A 20,158-nucleotide genomic window follows, 5' to 3' on the forward strand; every position below is an offset into this window, starting at 1 on the left:
GTGGTTAAAAGTTAGTAGTGCCTGTGTATCAAACAGAATATAGTATGGTCAATTAGTGGCTTCAATTGAATTCAGAAAAGCTCCATTGCTTCCTATTAAAATTAACATTTAGATGTGTTTATATTTATTTGTGAATTAAGTAAAATATTTCTTATTTTTTTGTGTTTGTTTCTTGAATGCTAGTTTCTTAATTTTGTTCTGTGGTTAAAATCATTGCTAAGGCTGGGGTCCCCTGGTTGAAGTGACTCGGTGGTACCTCAGATTCCAATAATGGTCACAGTAGGTCCCCGGGTTCTAATAATGATTCAGGCAGGGTACGCAGAAGTGAAATGGTTAATGGACCATGGAATGGTGGACAAGGCAGGAATGTTGATTCATGTAGCTTGTTGTGTCACTTTCTTCACTTTGTGGGACCAGCTGTGTGGTGTCACTCACCCGCAATCTTCCTCTTTCTGGCTCTCATTGAGTGCCATCCTCTCACCTCTGTGGCGTCTCTGCAATCCTCATGGTGCTAACTTGCGTCAATGTGCTGCTTTTCAGTCAGGTTATCTTGGTGTCATGCCACTCACCAGGCCAGGCTGTCCACTTGGAAGCAACAAAGGCATCTGCATGCTAGGCCACCCACTGGCAGTTTTGGGTCCCCATCAGACCTTCCCTTTTGCCCGTGTGCCCCTCCTCTTCTTTCCCCACTGTCGCCTCTTTTTTACGTCCCTGGCACAGCAGGGATGTATTCCTTCATGGAGCCCTCTCTCATACCAGTGGCGTCACTAGGGTTGATGTCACCCAGTGCGGTAACTCGTGGTGTCAACCGTGCGGTCCGCACCCGCCGGGCCGCACCCCCCCCTAGTGACGCCACTGTACACCCTCCAGCAAACACTACACTTGTACTGTTAGTAACCTGCACTCTCCGTACTGCACAGCCGTGTAATAATGCCATACTTTAACTACTTTGAATTGACCTGCCACTACCTGCCCAGCGCTGTTGACTAACATTTCTGCTTATGTATTGCACAACTCCCGATGGCTTATACTGCCTTCTAGGCACACAACACCCCAGGGCACGTCATTCTTGTAACTGTGGACCAGCAGCCCCTACTGCACTCACCCAAACACCGCAAACTCTTCTCTCACAATGGCACCTTCCTACAGCACTGCCAGCCTGCTCTAATGTGTTATCACCCTGCGTCCCAGCCACGTATCAGTTTACCTACCCACCCTACATGATGGACATTATGTTCTCCGGGTACCAGTTCACCCTCAGAGGTGGCCACCGTCGTTCTAGGGGTGCGTGTAGCCCCGTTCAGGAGGGTGGTGTTGTCCATTCCCCTCTGCGGCCTGCTGTCTGGTTGCTAAGCCCAGAGCCTGGAGTTTTCCTGTCCAGGTCACGGGGAGGAGGGGCGAGGAAGGCAGGCAGGCAGGAAGGATGATGTCCCGGCTTGAAGGGAAGTGGGCCTGTGCCGGCTGGGAGAAGCACTCTGCCCGCCGCCCTGCGGCCCCTGCCAACAGGTGTGCGCGGCAGCCTCCCGGCCACAAATGTGAGGGGAGGACGCGGCTCTGATGACGAAAGTAAACATGGCTGAGACGAGCAGCAGACGACGGCCGGGGGCCATGTGCGAGGGTGCTGGGCAGTTTATATCTCTGGGGGGGATTGATGGGGGTGCGTGCGTATGAGGGGTCCGCTGCATGGGGGAGTCAGGGGGTGCGTGTAAGGGTCATTCGCGGGCGGGGGTCCCATTATTTTTCATTTTGGTGTCACCCCATGTGATGGTGTCACCCGGTGCGGTCCGCATCCCCCGCACCCCCGTAGTGACGCCATTGTCTCATACAGTCAGCCAGCACATTCACGGCTCAGCAGGAGCATCCTGCCTTTCTATCTCTCTTCCCTGTACCTTTGCTGCCATTTTGAGTATCTCCTAGCCAGCTTCCTCCTTCTGGCGAATGTAGACTTATGTAACCCAAAGATGGCCTGGTACATTTTCTCTGTCTTTCCTCCTTGTACCTGCAGTTTCTTCACTGGCCCTTGCTCGCCACAAGCTGCTTCCTGGAGGCCTGAAGAAGTCCTTTAACTGCATGAGTTCTGCCTTGTCTCTGTCGCCCATATGGTGCAGTACCTGATTTTCCAATACCCAACCCTCATTGAGAGCTCACTAAATTCACTAATAACAAAAGTACAAAAAATCCGACATTATGCCAATGCTAAAGAAATGCAGACTCTACCAGGACTGATAAACTCATTGAAATGCAGCTTTCTCTTACTTATCAATCTTTAGAGCTTTCTCTTACATTTCAATCTTTAGAAGAACACAGGCCACTGGCCTATGGTCAGAAAAGATTCAGACCTAGAGGAAATACTGAATCAGCACGAATTTCCTTCTGGAACGACCTGAAGAACATTGTTGACACTAATCGAGGTTGCTGTTCTAATGCTGCTCGACCTGTTATAAGCACTTCTGATGGTTGACCATCACGCTCTAAACCAAAAACTATACGACTTTGGGATACAAGGTGCAGTCCGGTACTAAATAAAATATTTCCGTAAAGGTAGTCCATCCACAAATCATCTCACTACCTCCATCCAATTCCGTTAGTACACAGGTCCTGTAGGTGTCCTGCAAAGTTCCGCAATCGCCCCTGTACTTTTGAACATTTCCTTGCCCTTCTTCTCGACCTTGCAAATACATTTAGTCTGTCTTGCTCTCAGATATATTAACATTCAGATCATTTTAAAACTGAAACCGCCATCAAATTTTAGATTTTCCAGACTAAGTGAATATCTGTTGGCCATGAAACAACGAATGCTATAGAATCCCTCAAACTCCGCACCTAATATAAGAACTACATTCTTATGGATGCTGACAATATCTCAACCCTAGACCCTCTTCCTCCCGGATATGGGACAGCCATCAGCTGCTCTGAATTAAGTGAAATACCTCAGAATGGCTGTGGACTCCAACCTCTCTTGCCGATCCGTAGGCAGCAAAGTGAAGAGGGGCTCCTTCTACACAATGAGAATTCTATTGCGTATTTTTCTGTACCCGGGACTCTCTTGTAGGCCTTAGTGAAACCCCATTTAGGTTGTGTGACCACAACATTTGAATCACTAAGCATGAACGAATTACCAAGCTTCAAAGAATCCAGAACTTGGAATAGAGACAAATATTACATCTAATCAGACTGGACCATCATATTGCCCCCTGTCTGAGCACTACATTTTTTACTGGTGATAAGAGGAATATCCTTTCGATACCTGTGCATTCATTGGATGTGACCAAGTTTCATTTAATATAGACTGGGATTGTAGAACCAAAGGAAAAACACCTGCTGAAATCTGACTTCACTCCTGATACGTTTTCCAATTCACGAAAATTTACATAGTAGGTAGGTGGTTCTCAGTACAAATAAGCAAGTTGAAGGATACACTTCCATAGAAAATAAGAACCATTAACATCTATTGAGAATTCAGAAGCTCAATAAAGTCTGGTATTTCTCAAAAGTGGGATCGAAGACTCCTTTAGGCCGCAACCCTGACCAGTATACATTTGCTTCTTGCACACGTCAAACTTCTTTCACTTTCCACCATATACTTAAGACAGATTCACATGCCACTGCATCAGGTCTGGATCACACTTTCTGAACAATACACGCGACACCCTTCTCTTATCCATCCATTTTCAAAGTTGAAATGACTCTTCTTCCTGGTCCTTAAAACACGGTTGGCCGGACAAGAGGTAGGAAAGCGCCATAGACATGCTGCAATACAATATAATGGAGTAGAACACACAAACATAGAACAAGCCAGACAGTATGGCTTCCCCATTGCTTTGTGTAGGTAGGTAATGTTGTGGCTACCATCAACACCTTTGAGAAGAGCGAAGGCAAATTCAAGCATGGGGTATTGGTGAGAGTATTAAAGGTCTGTGACAGAAAACTTGCCTACCACTTGGGAGTGGATTTTAAGATCTGAATAGAAATCCTGTTAGAACCAGGAGCACGCTCAATTTTTTAATCCTCAAAGGCACTGTCCGATTTCTTATCGCCCGTGTGCCTTTCGTTCAACCTCTTGCAATAATTCTTATGCCTCCTCTCTAAATGAGGCACCATTGTGGTTACTTGCATTGCGCTGTCCTAAACGTATATATGTACTTCTGGAGATATGCCCTTCAGAACTTAATACAGTTCTGTTAATGATGCTTTACACATCATTTATAGTTTTGGTAACATATTTTAATACTGCATTTGCTCACAGGAGCTGTATTTAAAGCATTTAAATTGTCCATTTCTCCGACAGTGCAAGAAAGTATTAGAGCAAATGTTTGTTACTGTGTTCCATGTCTCTCTCTCTCTCTGTTACATAAAACACTTTATGGTATCTCTGCGCTTTTTACATGATTCTGATAATGGGATGAGTACAGGAATTTGTAAATACGATTGTCCCTTCTTCCCTTGCCTTTCAGAATGGAACAGACTCAGCACCTATGAATACATAATGCGGCAAGGTCATCGCCAGGAATCGAAAGCTGGTGAGAAGGCCCCAGAAGCTGTTGACTCCACCCCTCCGAGGATTGTGCCTTTCCAGGTATGGCACAGGCGCCCCGTGGGGCCTCCTTATTCTGTACCGCCCAATGCCTTGTTTGGATGTAATGCTGCACACATTGTTGACGAATGCCCATTTAAAGCAAAGTTTAATTATTTATTATCATTCTAGTTTGTATTAGTAGTAGTAGCATTACTACTATTATTATTGTATTATTATTATTATTATTATTATTATCATTAATATTCAGGTTCGTGAATCGTGGTCCTTATGATAAAGTAAATGATTTTTATAGGGTATTGAACTTTGTGAGAATTAACAATTAAATCTTGAATATGACCGTTGCCACACAAATTGGGGGTGGGTGGCAAGATCTTTCAGGGCCAGTCCTGAAAGCGGACTGAGATGGTACCTTCCAAAAGGGATGTAGCTCAGTTGCATGGGTTTTAGGTTTCGCCTGCACATCACTTGCACTGTGCTTGTGAAAACTCTTGTATTTAATATATCTTAAAAGGGGGCTCTTATCATTTCATAAAGCCGAATTACTGTGTTCATTCGCTTTTGTGTGGAACTTTTTTTTGTTAACTTCTTCTGGCTGCAGCATTACCGAGACTTCTACTAAAGCTTCTCACACTGTTTAAGCCCCATTCACTGTCAAGAAAAAATCTCTTCCCACAGAAAAGGCAAACACCGTCTAACAGTATGCTGGAAGGCTTTATCTTTATTACTTCGTAGTGTTAAGCAGGTGCATTAGCCTTAGAACGTTTGTGACATTTCCTATTCGTGCCTCAGTACCTTTCTTTCCACTTTGTAGGCATTAAGGGATTGATCTTTTTCAACTTAATCTATTTGGTCATTATGATCAAATTCTAAATGTTGTAATAAACATTGCACGTTAGAAATAAAGTTAATATACAAGCGCTATGCTATATTTTACTACAAAACAGGCAGCCACAAGTGCAGTTACCTTGCAGACAACAGGCTCATGATTTGAATGGTGCAGCAGGTGTAGTAGCACCAAGCCCGAAAGTTGTCAGAATTTCTCTAAACACATAATATTGCTATATTTAGCTACTAAACCGGCAGTTACCTTGCAGTTAAAAGGAACTTGATTTGAATGGTACAACAGGTGCAGTGGCACCGGAGCAAAAGCTCTAGGGACCTTACTAAACCCAGATTATTGCAAAACTTTACTACTAAACAGGCAGTCACAAGTGCAGATACCTTGCACACAACATGTTCATGATTTGAATTGTGTACAGATGCAGTGGCACCGGGTCCAAAATTTGTCATGACTTCCTTGAAACATCTAATATTGCTATATTTTACTACTACACAGGCAATCATAATCACAGTAACCTTGCAGCTGAAAGGGGTGGGGTGGTTTAAATGGTGCTGCAGGTGCAGTGGCACTGGGGTCAAAAAGTTGTCGGAACTCCTCTAAATACCTAATACTGCTATATTTTACTACCATACAGGCAGTCACAATTGCAGTTACCTTGCAGTTGAAAGAGGCTTGATTTAAATGGTGCAGCAGGTGCAGTGGCACCAGGGCCAAAAGGGGTTATAACTCCACTAAACCCCAAATATTGCTATATTTTACTACTAAACAGGCAGTCACAAATGCAGTTATCTTGCAGGTAACAGGGAAACTATTTGAGTAGTGTAGCAGATACAGTGGCACCGGACCCAAAAGTTATCAGAACTTCTCTAAACACTGGTTATTGCTATATTTTACAATTAAACAGGCATTCACAGGTGCAGTTATCTAGCAAGCACTAGGATCATTATTTCAATACACTTTTGATTACCTGTTTAGTTGCAAAATATGGCAATAATCGGTGTTTAGAGGGGTGGCTGGAGCTTTTGGTCCCAGCCCCACTGCACCTGCTGCCGGGACCAAAAGCTCCAGCCACCCCTCTAAACACAGATTATTGCTATATTTGCAACTAAACAGGTAGTCAAAAGTGCAGTTATCTTACAGGCCCAAGGGTCATGATTTGAATGGTGCAGCAGGTTCAGTGGCACCGAGGCCAAAAGTTGTCATAACTCATCTAAACACCATATATTGCTATATTTTACTACTAAACAGGCAGTCACAAATGCAGTTATTTTGCGGGCACTAAGGGCATAACTTGAATGGTGCAGCAGGCGCAGTGGTACTGGGCCCAAACTTTGTCAGAACTCCTCTAAACTCATAATATTTCTATTACATCAATTCTATTATTTCCTTCTTTCATTTCATTTTCAAACTTTTTCTAATACTTACCCGCACTATACCACTAGTAACAAACAATATATTACCGTTTTGTATATAAACAAGTCATAACACTTCAACAGACTTTCTGTAACTTACATTGTACAACTACTCAGCAAGCTACAAATTACAACAGAAAACAGCTTATTAATCACATAGGCGAAAACGAATGCATTTTTCCAATGCTTGTTTACACCCCCTTGTCAGATCATGAATTAAGTACAGCTTGCAAGCTGATATTCACAGCTACACCGCACTATGAAACTATAAGTTCTGAAACTGCAAGCTTTTCTTTTTTAATTTGAAGATAACCACAGCATCTTTGAAACTGCTTTAGCATACTCGCCTACCAAAACGAGGGAGTGATCAGGATATTAATGATATGGAAAGTCATGGTAATCTGTGTATCAGTTAACTGCATAGGTGCAGCTTGCCATATTTCCATTTTTAATGGATCACTGCCTCTTTAACAAAAATATAACTTCTCTAATTCTATTTTTCAGTTTAACCTTGGTTTTAACCAGCCAAACATTTTAGGACGAGCACACCATACAGCGCAAGCTGTCAGGTTGGAAAATATCTATTGTCGGTAGTGGTGCTGGAACAATTCAGAGTGGTGGTGCTGCCATCAGTCATGGGAACTGTGAAAAAAATCTAAGCCTCGCACAAAAAACAAGTTTAGCACATCTGTTTAGAAGGAGAGTGGTAAGGGTCTGGAATGTATCTACCTGGTGGTGCATTTTGAAGCCCTCTGTTGCAAATATATTACTAGAGCATGGTTTGGTAGCACACTGTCATTTACAGGCAGCACACTTTCCATTGAAATGGCCACTAAATTTTAACTGATAAAATGATACAGCGCACAAACTATAATGTTGTGGATATTGTTTCAGCGAAAATATATCAATTGCACAAGTAAAATGTCTTGATTTTTGATCCTATTAAATTCATTTCCATTGCACTTCAGAATTGTAAAACACGTGCTTCATTTGTACTTTCCTAACTACTGATATATTCTGATATGTGTATACTTCATTTACAGGTATTTAAATTTGTGTTAGCTAACACCTTACAGCCTTTTCCTTTCACGTTCCCTGTACCCAGCAAGATTGTCACATTGTTCACTTTACAAAATCTTCTTACTTTCCAGTCATAGAAAGTAAGCACCATCTCAATGCTAAAAGAATAAGCAGCAGTTTGTTAGAAGACATAGCATGACATGTAACCTCTGTTTTTGAAGAACAGCAAATGTGACAAAAACTACATTTAAAGGCATATTTATCGCTCATTCGCCTTCTGAACTCCAGCATGGTTATCGGCACCCCCCATTCTCCTGGACCGCTACTCCAGCACCTGTGGTTGTCAGCTTACCAGATCATACAGTGGGCTTAAAGCCCGTCCATTGGTTGATAATATTGTCACTCTCATTTGCCGCCTTCTTATTTGATATCTTGTCTTGTTCATCTTGTGTCTGTTCCTCCCCTAGAGTAAAGTCTTTTTACGTGGTTCCTTCCACGGCTCCCTTTTAGGGAACTGCTTTTTTAGGTCAAGAATTCGAGACCACTTGTATATACTTTAGTATATATTTATATGTGTATGTACTTTGTGGGCTCTGGAGATCAGCCTTAGGACTTGTCTGCTTCCTCTTATGGACTTTTTTTCTTGATAGAAAACAACCAGTAGAGGTCAGTAAAATACCAGAATTGCTTTCTGCTTATTCAACTGCCTCTATTTAACTGTCTTGATAGAACACGACCAGTAGAGGTCAGTAAAATACCATAATCACTTTAGCATTCTCTAGATTCCAGTCCATAGAAATTGTCTTTCACAAGCTCCCGTAGACAATAATATTTTTTTCAAAACTAGTATTTTCAGTGATATGACCACCGAAGAGCCTGATTTTATATTAAAAACAAAGCTTTGGACTATATCATTTCCTGCTGAAAGGCAATATTTCTCTCCATGTGATCCCATACCCGGCGTGTCACGTAGTTTGGTGCTCACTTTCCCTCCATGTTAAAGTAACAGTAGATGTTTCAGCACCCAGGCTAATGTGCTGCATAGCTGAATGCATATAAGGTCCCAAAGGCGAGACCGATTGCATTGCACATGCTTGTTCTTCTTTCTTAAGCACTCCACTAGAGTGCATGTGTTTCCAGCTTCCTCCAGCTCTACCTTGTGTTTCCCCCCAATCCTTGTTGCTTTCTCATCCTTGTGCTTTTCTCTTCACCCACCTTGTGGTGCTCTCTTGCATTTCTTTAGGTGTAAGAACTCCTCGAGTGCATGTGTTTTCCAGTTGTCTCTCTTGTGTGCTTCTCTTCCTTTCCCATTTTGCTCTCTGTGGGCTTCTCTCCTAGCCCGCACTCCACACTGTTTTCTTTCTCTATCTCCTGTGTGTGTGTTTCTTCTTCCCCACCCTGTGCTCCATGTTACTTTCTCTCGCCATTGTGCCCTGTCCCAACTGTGCTACCCCCGCCTCCTTGTACTACTTTTCCCTTTCCTTCCTTCTCTGGGGTTGCATCCACTCCATAACATGCAGTCGGTAAAAAAAAAAAAAGTTCAAAATAAGATCTTGGACCTACCTTATGAAGGAGAATCCCTCTTTGCAAATCACGTAGATGAGGCCCTCAAAACCATCAAGGTGGACACTGATACTGCCAAGTCTTTGGGGACATTGCAATTCCAGAAAACTCCTTTTCGCAGATCTCGAGAAAGAGGACAACCTTTCTATAGAGGGGGGCGGGTCTCAACAGTAAAGTTGCCCTTCCTCTTCCTCAAATGCAGTCTTACCATCCTCACTTTCAGCAAAGACAACTGCCACAATAATCTAATGTCAGATCAAAAAGGGGAGAAACGTCATGTGCTGGCAAGGATACCATCCATCACCAATGATATTTTGCAGGCTCCGGCACCAACTCCTCATTCTCCCCCTTCTACCTTCTGCCTTGGAGGCAACATTTCCAGCTACTTCCACTAATGGCAAACCATTACCACAGACGGTAGGTTCTACGCCTGGTACAATTTGGACACACTCTATTCAAAAACCACCTACAACCCCACCCCAAACCTCCCTCCAGAGGCATCTCAGGGCACTAAAGCAAGAGGTCAAAGTCATGTTTCGCAAAGGAGCAATCGAAAAGGTCCCTGTCTCCCAAAGGGGCAAAGGTTTCTACTTCCGTTTTTTCTTAATCAGAAAGAAGTTTTAGACCTCGGAATCCTCAACATGTACTTGAAAAAGCAATTGTTTTGGATGGTCACATTGCAGGAGGTTCTAAAGCTCCTGAACCAATGTGACTTAATGACCACCTTAGATCTCTAAAACACCTATTTCCACATAGCTATTCACCCAAAGCACAGGAATTATTTAAGGTTTATGCTTGCCGGATGCCACAACCAGTTCAGGGTACTCTCTTTTGTTCTCAAGTCTGCACCCAGGAGTTTTTACAAGGTGCCTTCCAGTGGTCACAGCATTTCTCAGACAACGCCAACATCAAGTCTTTTCATATATGGACGACTGGCTGATCAAGGCATCTTCCAAGGCAGCAGCGCTAGCGTCCACGAATGCCTGCACATCTCTCTTCCGATGACTAGGTCTTACTCTCAACCTACAGAAATCCAAATAAGACGGATCACAAACAATTGTCTTTCTAGGAGCCAAGTTAGACACTATATGCTCAAAAGCGTATCCCACAGATGAATGACGACTTGTCATGCTAACAAGTTCCATCCAAAGAAAAAAGTCTCTTTCTGTCTGACTTTGCAAGTCACTCTTGAGGATGATGTCTTCATCATGCATACCGCTCATCCCATTCTGTTGCCTCAAAATGCGACCCCTTCAAGAGGAACTGGACAAGCAGTGGATGTAGTCTGCCGGCACCTTCGACATCATCAAAGATACTCCATGCATTCTAAATGCCTTGAAGTGGTGGACAGGCAAAAAGCATCTGTAAATCAGGCGATCCCTCCAACAGATAACATCCCCTTTAGTAATTACTGCAGATGCGTCCCTGGAAGGACGGGGAGCTTACCTCCAGGATCTCGAAGTAAGTGGCAGGTGGCACCAATCTCAAAGTCAATTCCACATACATTTAATGGAATTGAAGGCAGTACTTCTGGCCCTGCAGGCTTTTCTTCCAAGAATACAACATTCAACAGTGCTAGTCCATACAGACAACATGACGACGATGCACTACATCAACAAGCAGGGCAGCACAAGATCTCACCTGCGCAGAAGATATGGGATGCGCTACAACGCACAAAATCTGCCTCCGAGCGGTGCATGTTCTAGGAAAACAAAATACTATAGCGGACACACACAGCAGGCTCACATCATGCCACAAGTGGGAACTGCACCACTAGACCCTAGACAAAATCCTTCTCTGCTGGGGCAGACCATACATGGATCTATCTGTTTGCAGCTCCCCAAACAGGGTCATGGGAGAGTGCCTTTTCAATTGCATGGCCCGGAATCTTTTGCCTACGCTTTTCCTCCAGTTCCTCTCATCCCAAGAGTCCTCAGGAAGGTGAAGCCCTGCAAACTGATTCGCATTGCTCCAGCCTGGCCACGTCAACACTGGTACAGAGTATTACTCCTATCCCTGGATCGAAACATTCTGCTTGCAGTTCTTTCTAATCTTCTGACAGTGAACCAACGGCAAATTCTACAACCAGATCCCAGGCGCATCCGCTTGTCGGCATGACTCCTGAGTTCCACGAGTTCCAAAATTTTAACATACCTAGGTTGTGTAAAGAGATCCTAGCCAGGGCCCGAGCTGACGGTACAAACAAAACTTACCGCCTTAAGTGCATGCCCTATATTTACAGAAAGCCTGTACGTTTTCATACCCAGAAACTGCTGTCTAATAAGCTATAAGAAAACAAGACCCTGTGGTACTGCACCCCTTCCTTACTTCTTGGATTTTCTTTTATTGCTTATGTTCCTGCTGGAATATATTCTAGTTAAAAATATAACAAAGAAACATTGATATTTGCAACCCCAATATCTCTAACTTTAACTAATGCGAGACCAATTGCATTGCAAATGCTTGTTAGTATTCCAAATGTGAGCTCTGTCCCACTCTGGTTTCGTATGAGCCACATTGTATAGACGCTCACTGCTTGTGGATGGATTTATATATGGAGTCATTATCCATGGGTGTATGGCATATGCACTATCACCTGAAATAGTAATGTATATTTTTCCACATCATAGTTGTATGCATCATTAAACTCTCCACTTTGTAGCCTTGCATGAAGGCCATTGTGTCGTAATGTGAATGAATCACGGGTGCTCCCAGGGAAACACGCTACTATGTTTGTCATCATGTTTTGCATCATATCCCACTTGTATATTAATTGAATGAGTGTTTTTCCTGTTGCGGAATAGATACTCAATGGCGGAGGGTGGGAATATTTTACCTAGGAGTGGGGCCACCCAGGCACACAAACATGCTTGCTCACAACCATGCATTCACACATGCACCGACTCACTAACAAATACATATACATACATACACGCTCGCACCAAACATAAAAAAAACACATAAAACTTACCTTAACTGCAGCTCTCCTATAGCAAAGCCTCGAAGGTACCAGGAGGGTTGGGACTACTGCCTTCCCTGAGGGAAGGGAGTAGTCTGAAACTCATCACAGAGTGGCATTGGGTCAGTGAGACTGCTGACCCCACCCCACTCTGTGACGAGATGTCACTGATTGACACTCAGCAGTTAAGGGCTTAAAATTGAAGCTCCCAGGTCAGAGGAAATCGGAGGTGCTATCCCTCATCAAGAGGAGCAGGGCCTCAAGGCACTTTTGCCAGGCTGAGGAGGTCTTGCCCACAGGGCTGTGAAATCCTCAGCCTGGTAAAGTTCATCTCAGGCAGCCAGGAGCCTACACATTTAGTGCATGTCTGGCTCCTGCCTGCTTGACCTAAAGAAGAAGGGTGTCTGTCAGGCTGACCTTTGTTCAGCCTGATAGACACTCTTCTTGCCTGGAAAAAGGTGGGGGGCATGGCCTCTCAGCCGATATGGTAGGCCACTGCTCATGAGTACCATTTACACATCCAATGACGTAGGGAAAGTTGGTTATCTGGTAAAATTGGAGCTTAGTTGTATGCAATTCTTCATTTCTAAAGCAATATACGTAAGTATTGATTTGGATTAAGAAAGAATCGAGGAATGCATAAACAAATTGTGACAGTGAACTCTGTGAGACACCACCAGCTGCTGCAATCCCACCTTAATAGCTGCAATACGCTAATGGATGCAAACTGCATAACACCTGCATGTGGGTGGGGATGGCTACATAAGGTATGTCGCTTAAGCTGAGGCTTTTATTTAACAATTAGATATAGGATTACTGCACTATTTAGCCTCTACTTGGGTTATATCTCTCTTCCACTGTTTGTTGAAAAAAATGTGACCCTCAGTCTGAAGATCCTCTCCTGTCTTCTCCGCCTTCTCTGCAAACCAGCCAAAATCCTGATTATCTGTGCCCTGACATACAGAACAGCCATTTTGGAAGATTCAGATGCATTCTGGGGCTCTTTCTATAGTTTGCCCATGATACCACCTGGGTAGAGGTGGTAGTGAATTGCATGTGCTATTTGCTGTTTTGTGGATATTTGCGACTGTGATGAACATATGGATAGCGAATCGCAAATATCGACTTCTTATTTTTGATTTGGTATTTGGAGACAGTAAATTACCAAATTGGTAACCATTCGTAACGCTATATTTAGGGCTGCAAATGGGCTTCATACATTTCATTTTCATTATTTTGCAAACGTTATTCAGTTTGCGACTGAATACCGCTTTGCAATGGTTCTGTATATGTACTTCACAGTCATTACCTCACCGTCCTATTCCTTGTTCCAGGCATAGCACTGTATAGAAATCCCAGCTAAAACTCCTTACCCTGGCCGACCTAATTTTCATATTATAACTAAACCAGGATCCAGGCCAATATTTGAAGGAAAAACTGGAAAATATTTATTAAGGACACTTAGGGCCTTCTTACGAGTTTGGTGGTCTTTCTCTGGGACCACCACCGCGGCGGTCCCAAGAAGACCGCCAAGCCCATGGTGAACCCGCCTGCCTCATTATTAGTTAAATCCAGGTCGGCCGGGTAGTGCTGCAGCGGTGTCACGGCTCATAGGAGAGCCTAAACAGCCTACTACTACTGTGAGAGAGCCTGCAGCACATACGTGGACGGTGTGGCATGCTCCATGTCGTGCATGCCACACAGTGCATGCGTGAAGGTGCATTTGTAAGGGAGCACTACATGTGATCCACCGCATGCACGTCAATGGCCAGAGTCGCCCGAAGGTCCAGTTAGGGCCCTCTTACCTGCATTTCCGCCACCCTTTTCCTGGCTGGGTCCCGTCATGAAATTGGCGGTGGAAATGCAGGTTGTAATATGCTTAGCGGTGCCGGCATCAGCACCATTAGCATATTCTGCCCCTTTACAGACCACCGCTGCAGCGGGATCCTGGATCCCGGCGGAGGCGGCGGGCTTGTGACGATCCCACCTCCATCATCATAATACGCAGATCAGACCGCCACCGCGAGTATGGCAGTCCCAGGACTGCCATAGTCGTAATAAGGCCCTTAATGCATATTACATCACAGTAGAAAGACCTTTAGATGACAAAGTCAGCATTGTCACAGTCATCTACTTGTACCCGATAATGCTTTATGAAAATAAAGGGTAGCCACCCTCCAGATCTCTTTCAAAGATGATCTCTAAACCTCTGCCCAAAAGACTGACATTCCACAAGTGGATATTTTGGATTTTTTAAACCCAAGAAATAAAAGACCTTACCCAACAACTGTAAGTAGGGGTAGTGGGTTTACAACATTCCTTTGCGGGACAAAATGTACTAAAAGTTTATTCACTTTTCAAAAATAATTTTACTGTTTCCAAATGCATCAATACTGCAAACAAATGCAGATAATCTAGTCCAGAGAAGCAGGATCAGCATGAAATTCAGATAGCACCAACTCTAATTGAAAAGTAAAATACCACCTTAGGAACAAAAGCTGGACCTAACCTCAAAATCAATTTGTCAGGGAAAATTCTGATGCAAGCAGATCTACAGGAAAGGGAACCCAGCTCCTCATTTCATGTGGCTGTTGTAATCATCAAAAAAAAGAAAACCTTAGTTCGAAATCTAAGTGACATTGACTGCAGTGGTTCAGAAATGACTATTTTGCAGTGTCTCCAACACCAATAACAAATCCCTGCTCTGTAGTACTGCACTTGTACAAGGTCAGGAAATGGAAAAGTTCATTGTAAAACAAACTCTCATTCATTCACTCTTCCCCCATTGTTTGCTCTGAACCCTGATGGAATCCCATTGAATTTGGAGAGTAGACGTTGAAAGACCCAGATTAAATCTTCTTGTCGTGTTCATGCTGTCCCAAAAAAGAGGATCAGTATTCTTAAGAACACACCACTCAAAAAGATGCCCTGTGCCGTGAGTAATATTTTAGTGTAGACGCCCTTTCTGACCCCTGAAAGGCGCTAGTTAACTCTTAGAATCACACCTTTTTGCAATTCCAACCTTTCAATCTCTAGGCTGACAATCTGAGGCCAGCTAGAGCATGCTGTGATACTTAAGGATCTCTTAACAGAGATGGATGCGTCAGAAACGTCTTTTATGACAAGCCATCATCTGATAAATTAGAGGAAACCAAGTAGAGCCGGACCATGTTGGTAGAATCATTATTACTATGATTTTTTTCTCGTTCGATCTGTAATAGTAGCTTCCAGATCACAGCGATTTGAAAATAGCCTACAGAAGACCTTGACTCCAAGGTGAGGAAGGGTGCCTAGCCCTGAAAGAACCCATCATTTAAAATCTGGAATAAAAATTAGTCTAAGGATTTTCTTGATTCATATAATGATTAGTTATTTGCACCTCACATTTCATGCGTAGAGTGAGTAGGTGAAGATCAGTAAGATACCTGGTCAATCTGCAGGGGCATAACTTAGTCAAGAATGTTAGGGGAGTGTGTGAGTCTGAGATTTCCTAACTAGAAACAAGATGTACCCAACTAAAAAGAATACACAGGGTTGTCTACAGGACACAATGCTAATGGACAGAGTTAGACACTTTAGTTTTCCATTATTTGGCAATGGAAGACCAGCTAGTATAAGAGCTCTGTTGGACAGCCTGGAATATGTTGTCTTCTCTATTCCAGTTTTCCATAGAGCAATGTGGATAGCGAGGGCCAGGAGAGCAGGCTAGCGTAAGCCCATACCTAACATCAGTAGACAAGCTTAGGATGGGCTGCGAGAGCTAGCCTTTTAGTAGCCCACGCCCAGCAGCTGACTAGGCTTGAGAAAAGAGAACAATCTGGGACAGCAGGCTATGTGAAAGCTACAAAATAGCAGACAATGCTATAGAATACCTAGCAGTGTGCAATGACATATATTCCACTTAAAACTATAAGAACCAATAAAAGACAGTTGAAACTACCTGGACCATTAAACCGTTGTCCACGGAGGGGAGCTACACAGCAGTGAGCCAGTGAGATCTCATTGTTTCTACCTTTTTCAATAAGAAGTATTGAAATGGTATTATAAATCCAAAAATATGAAGATTATGTGCGTAAATTTGTGTGCTGAAGGACATGGCACTTTGTTTTGTTCTAGTGGGGTGTACAAGTGTCCATTGCTCGGCTTCAAGTATATGCTAATGCTTGAACTATCTTTCATAGTTACGTGCCTTTGATGCCATTCAAAGTGATGATGTAGTAGTTCAATAGACTGCTGTATACCCCCTTCACTAACTTTGCTTATGCTAAGTACGCTCAGCAGAGAGACCAAGGATTGCATGCGCATGAAGTCTGAATAGCTTTATGACACACTGATAGGTACTGTGAGAAATTCACACTCCATTCAGACTCCTCTCCAGAGTTCTCACTTGTGTCCCATCATGAACACTCACCCACAAATGGAATCCATAGACACCTAGATGCCACTCGGTTCACATAAGAGACCAAAGTTGCTAGAAAATACTACAGACACACCAATTGTGGAAAAAAACAAATACTCTTAGGAAACGCAAGATGAACTTAAAATGTAACACAAACAGGGAAAAGCATTGCTGTTATAGATTACTTCAAGACTGTCTACAGTTGATGCAGAGAACTCAAGCACTGTTTTTGCCTGTAAGGGACCTAAAATTAGGACCCGTTAGGGACTCATTTAAAAGTTTATAATTATTGCCGCATCTGAGACCTGGCAGGACCCGACCCACTTAATGGCCTGCCGGTGGCCTGCTGCTGTGGAGTCCAGACCGGCTTTAGCATTGGTGGTGGCTGGTGCAACAATCTTTGTAGCCCCTCCCCTGTGTCCTTCTCCTTAACAGATTCCCTCACTACTGCTGTCCATCTCTCCTTCACCCCTTTCTCATTTGTATTTATTTTATAGAGCAAGTCTTCCAAATGTAGAGGGCTTTACATCATAACATATTTTACAGAAACAATGAGTCATACACGTGTGTATATCAATATATAGGAAATGTTACTTAGACTAATGAGGACTTCTAGGTATAGGAGTCGCATGTCATCCATACTGGTACTAGCTATATGCTAAGAGTTCTTGGTCTGGAGAAACAAAGGAGCAGATTAACTAAGTTTTTACGATGTGCAGTAACCTTAGTTGCAGGTGCTGCGTTAGATGAATAGGAGAGAGCACTACAGCACCAGATCTACTAAGATATAGCACAGTTGTTCTCCCCTGTAGTACTGCATTGTGCCAATGCACACACTCTTGCACAATAGTGCATTGGTATGTGTGTCTTGTCAAGCTTAGATTTTATAATAGAAGAGTATCCTTCCAGTACAAAATCACACTTTACCACTCTGTATGGTCGCTTCATGGTACAGCACACAGGCAAAGTTCAAAAGGTTTAGAAAAATAAAAAATATTTCAACCTTACGCCTACCTTAAGGACATAAAATTTAGGATTAGGCTAAAAATCCATGGATGAATACATGGGAACGTCCATGGTTTGCCTCCTTGATGCACAGTAGCACATATTGCTACGTTGTGTTACTTTAGGGCTACTGTACAACACAGTTCAGGATTTCTACTAGAAAGTAAGTGCCCAAGCAACACTTTACTGTAGGTTTTCATCACTTTTGTAATACAAACCAGGTACAAAGTGTTAGTAAATCTACTTCAAAAACATAACAGAATGATTGAGATGTCCTACTAATAAAATGGTATGGCTGCCTGGAGGGACCCTACTAAGCAACCTTAGAATAAGAAAGATTGAGGGAAAAACAATGAGATTCTAAACCAATGCCTTTCAATTTGCATGCAGTAATGTGATGCCAGTTCTTAGCTCAGTGTGCCATCTTTAAAAGATTGTTACTTTTGAACACCCAGTAACATAAGGATCTCTGTGACAAAAGCAATAAATCACTGAGCTATCAACATAAATTAGTAATATGTCACCTGCATGTCACATGTTTTGCTTTGCAGCAGGAACATTATTAACCCTCTATACTACTGTATCAGGAGTCAAAACTGATTAGACACATGACAGATCTTTCCCTCAAATGTATTAAGCACCAGTTATCATGCTACTGTAATTATTCCCTGAAAAATGTAGCGCACACAAAGATCTCTGCATGCTGCTCTGACGGCCGTTCAGTCTGTCATGCAGTGGGCGGCCCCTTAACCTTGGTGCCCGGTGCAATAGTACCAGTCGCATCGCCTAAAGCCAGCACAGTGCGGAGTGAGCGATGGGCAGGGGTCCTATCAACCCTGCCTGTTCATCACACACATCTTTGTAAATAACTGTGCAACCCAATGCTTAGTCTTACAGGTGTGGGAACTTCTGAAATCCCTAGCCAGATGCCTGGCTTTGGCTCATCTCGAGGTCTCTTGGACTCTCCACCCTAAAATGAGCTGAGCTTTCATTTGATGCCTGCCTGGTCCCGCATTCCATCCTCATGCTCCAAGAATTAACATCAATGTAGTGACCTTTGATGTAGCTGAATTGCAGTGTGAAAGCAAAAAATCTGGGATCAAAACCAACTTTCCTGCTTGAACCAACTGTCCGATTATAGGCAAATATTTAATTTTACCCAGACTTCTTTTTCTGAATTCAGGACGTATGCTATGCAAAAACCGCTTTGATTTAACAGTGTTGCTCCATCTACGATAAGATTCTAGGAAACATGAGATACGCAGTTGAATCGCGTTTGATTTCACTAGTGGCATTGTTGGCGTGGGGATGTATGAATATTTAAGTTGGTTTCAAAGCTAAAACTTTCACAAATGTATCTCAACACAGTAATGTAATCTTAGGTACTAAGGTGAAACGCATCCACATGTTAAAGACCTATTTGAAAGTGACTTTATCGTGTTTTTGCATGATGTTGCATGATTTACACAATGATTTTTTTCAAGTCTCAGCTTGTGCACAGGCTTTTAGACTCAACCCTAACCCTTGAGCTTGGTTCTGGTTTGACTCTTCCTGTTAAAATGCAGGCTGCCCACCTCCACCCAGTCTACAGCAACAGTGACGTTGATGCCACTATTGCTGCAAACAGCCACTCCGGCTGACATTATCAGGCCAAGATCAACTAAGATATTATTGGGGGTGTCTCCCCATACACCGCCGCCCCTTTGAAGCCTTCTCCCTGGCAATCTGTCTGCTTTCAGTTTTATTTTCACTGTACGAATGACTAATAGAGACAAAAGAGATTTAGCTACATAGTGAGAAATTTGAGACTGCTATATTTGCCAACATTAGATATTTGCCAACATTAGATAAGGAGTCTTATCCTGCCTTTTGATGTACTTTTTGTCAATTTGTCTGTCTGTTCTTATTACGAGTGTCTCTTCTTTTGTTCTGACCAAAGACCTTGCCTCTTCTTTTCCTCCTGAATTGCTCTCTAGCCTAGCCCACCGGCATACGTTGTTAATCATTTGAGAAACATGAAAAGTCAATTCATTCCTGAAGTCCTTTAACCAAGGAATTGCGCTCTTGAAATCCTGAGAGTTTGGATTCCAGGCCTTTGATCAAGCCTCATTGTTCACCCACAATCGAATCTTTACAAACAAATAGTTGACAGCACTGCTGTCATGTCCCCCAGGGGTCGACACCAGGTTCTTACAGTTGGGTTCTCTTTTCTGATTAAATTTAATAGATGTTCTCTGGTCTTCTGAATTCTCTAATCTCGAAGGAGATCTACAGTAGTATCTTTGAAACCGTGCCCCAAAGAACACTAATGGTGTGATTTAGAGTTTGGTCAACAGAGTTCTCTGTCCACCAAACTGGCAGTCTGCCTGCCCTTTTGAGGGATGGGAGGATGATCAGTTTTCCGTAGATGGAGACTCTGTTG

At 43.1% G+C, this 20,158-nt stretch overlaps 1 protein-coding gene across 5 annotated transcripts in view; it reads left to right on the forward strand.

Moving 5' to 3' along the window:
* Positions 1-20,158, forward strand: part of ZDHHC1 (zDHHC palmitoyltransferase 1) — a 477,328-nt gene that overhangs the window by 301,422 nt on the left and 155,748 nt on the right. For all 5 annotated transcript variants that reach the window (XM_085639635.1, XM_085639633.1, XM_085639636.1 and 2 more), the window contains one exon: positions 4,455-4,576. In XM_085639635.1, the coding sequence (XP_085495761.1) occupies positions 4,455-4,576 (122 nt within the window). The remainder of the gene's footprint in view (positions 1-4,454; positions 4,577-20,158) is intronic.

This window comes from Triturus cristatus, chromosome 12 (genome assembly GCF_964204655.1).
Source record: "Triturus cristatus chromosome 12, aTriCri1.1, whole genome shotgun sequence".
NCBI classification, from domain to species: Eukaryota; Metazoa; Chordata; class Amphibia; order Caudata; family Salamandridae; genus Triturus; species Triturus cristatus.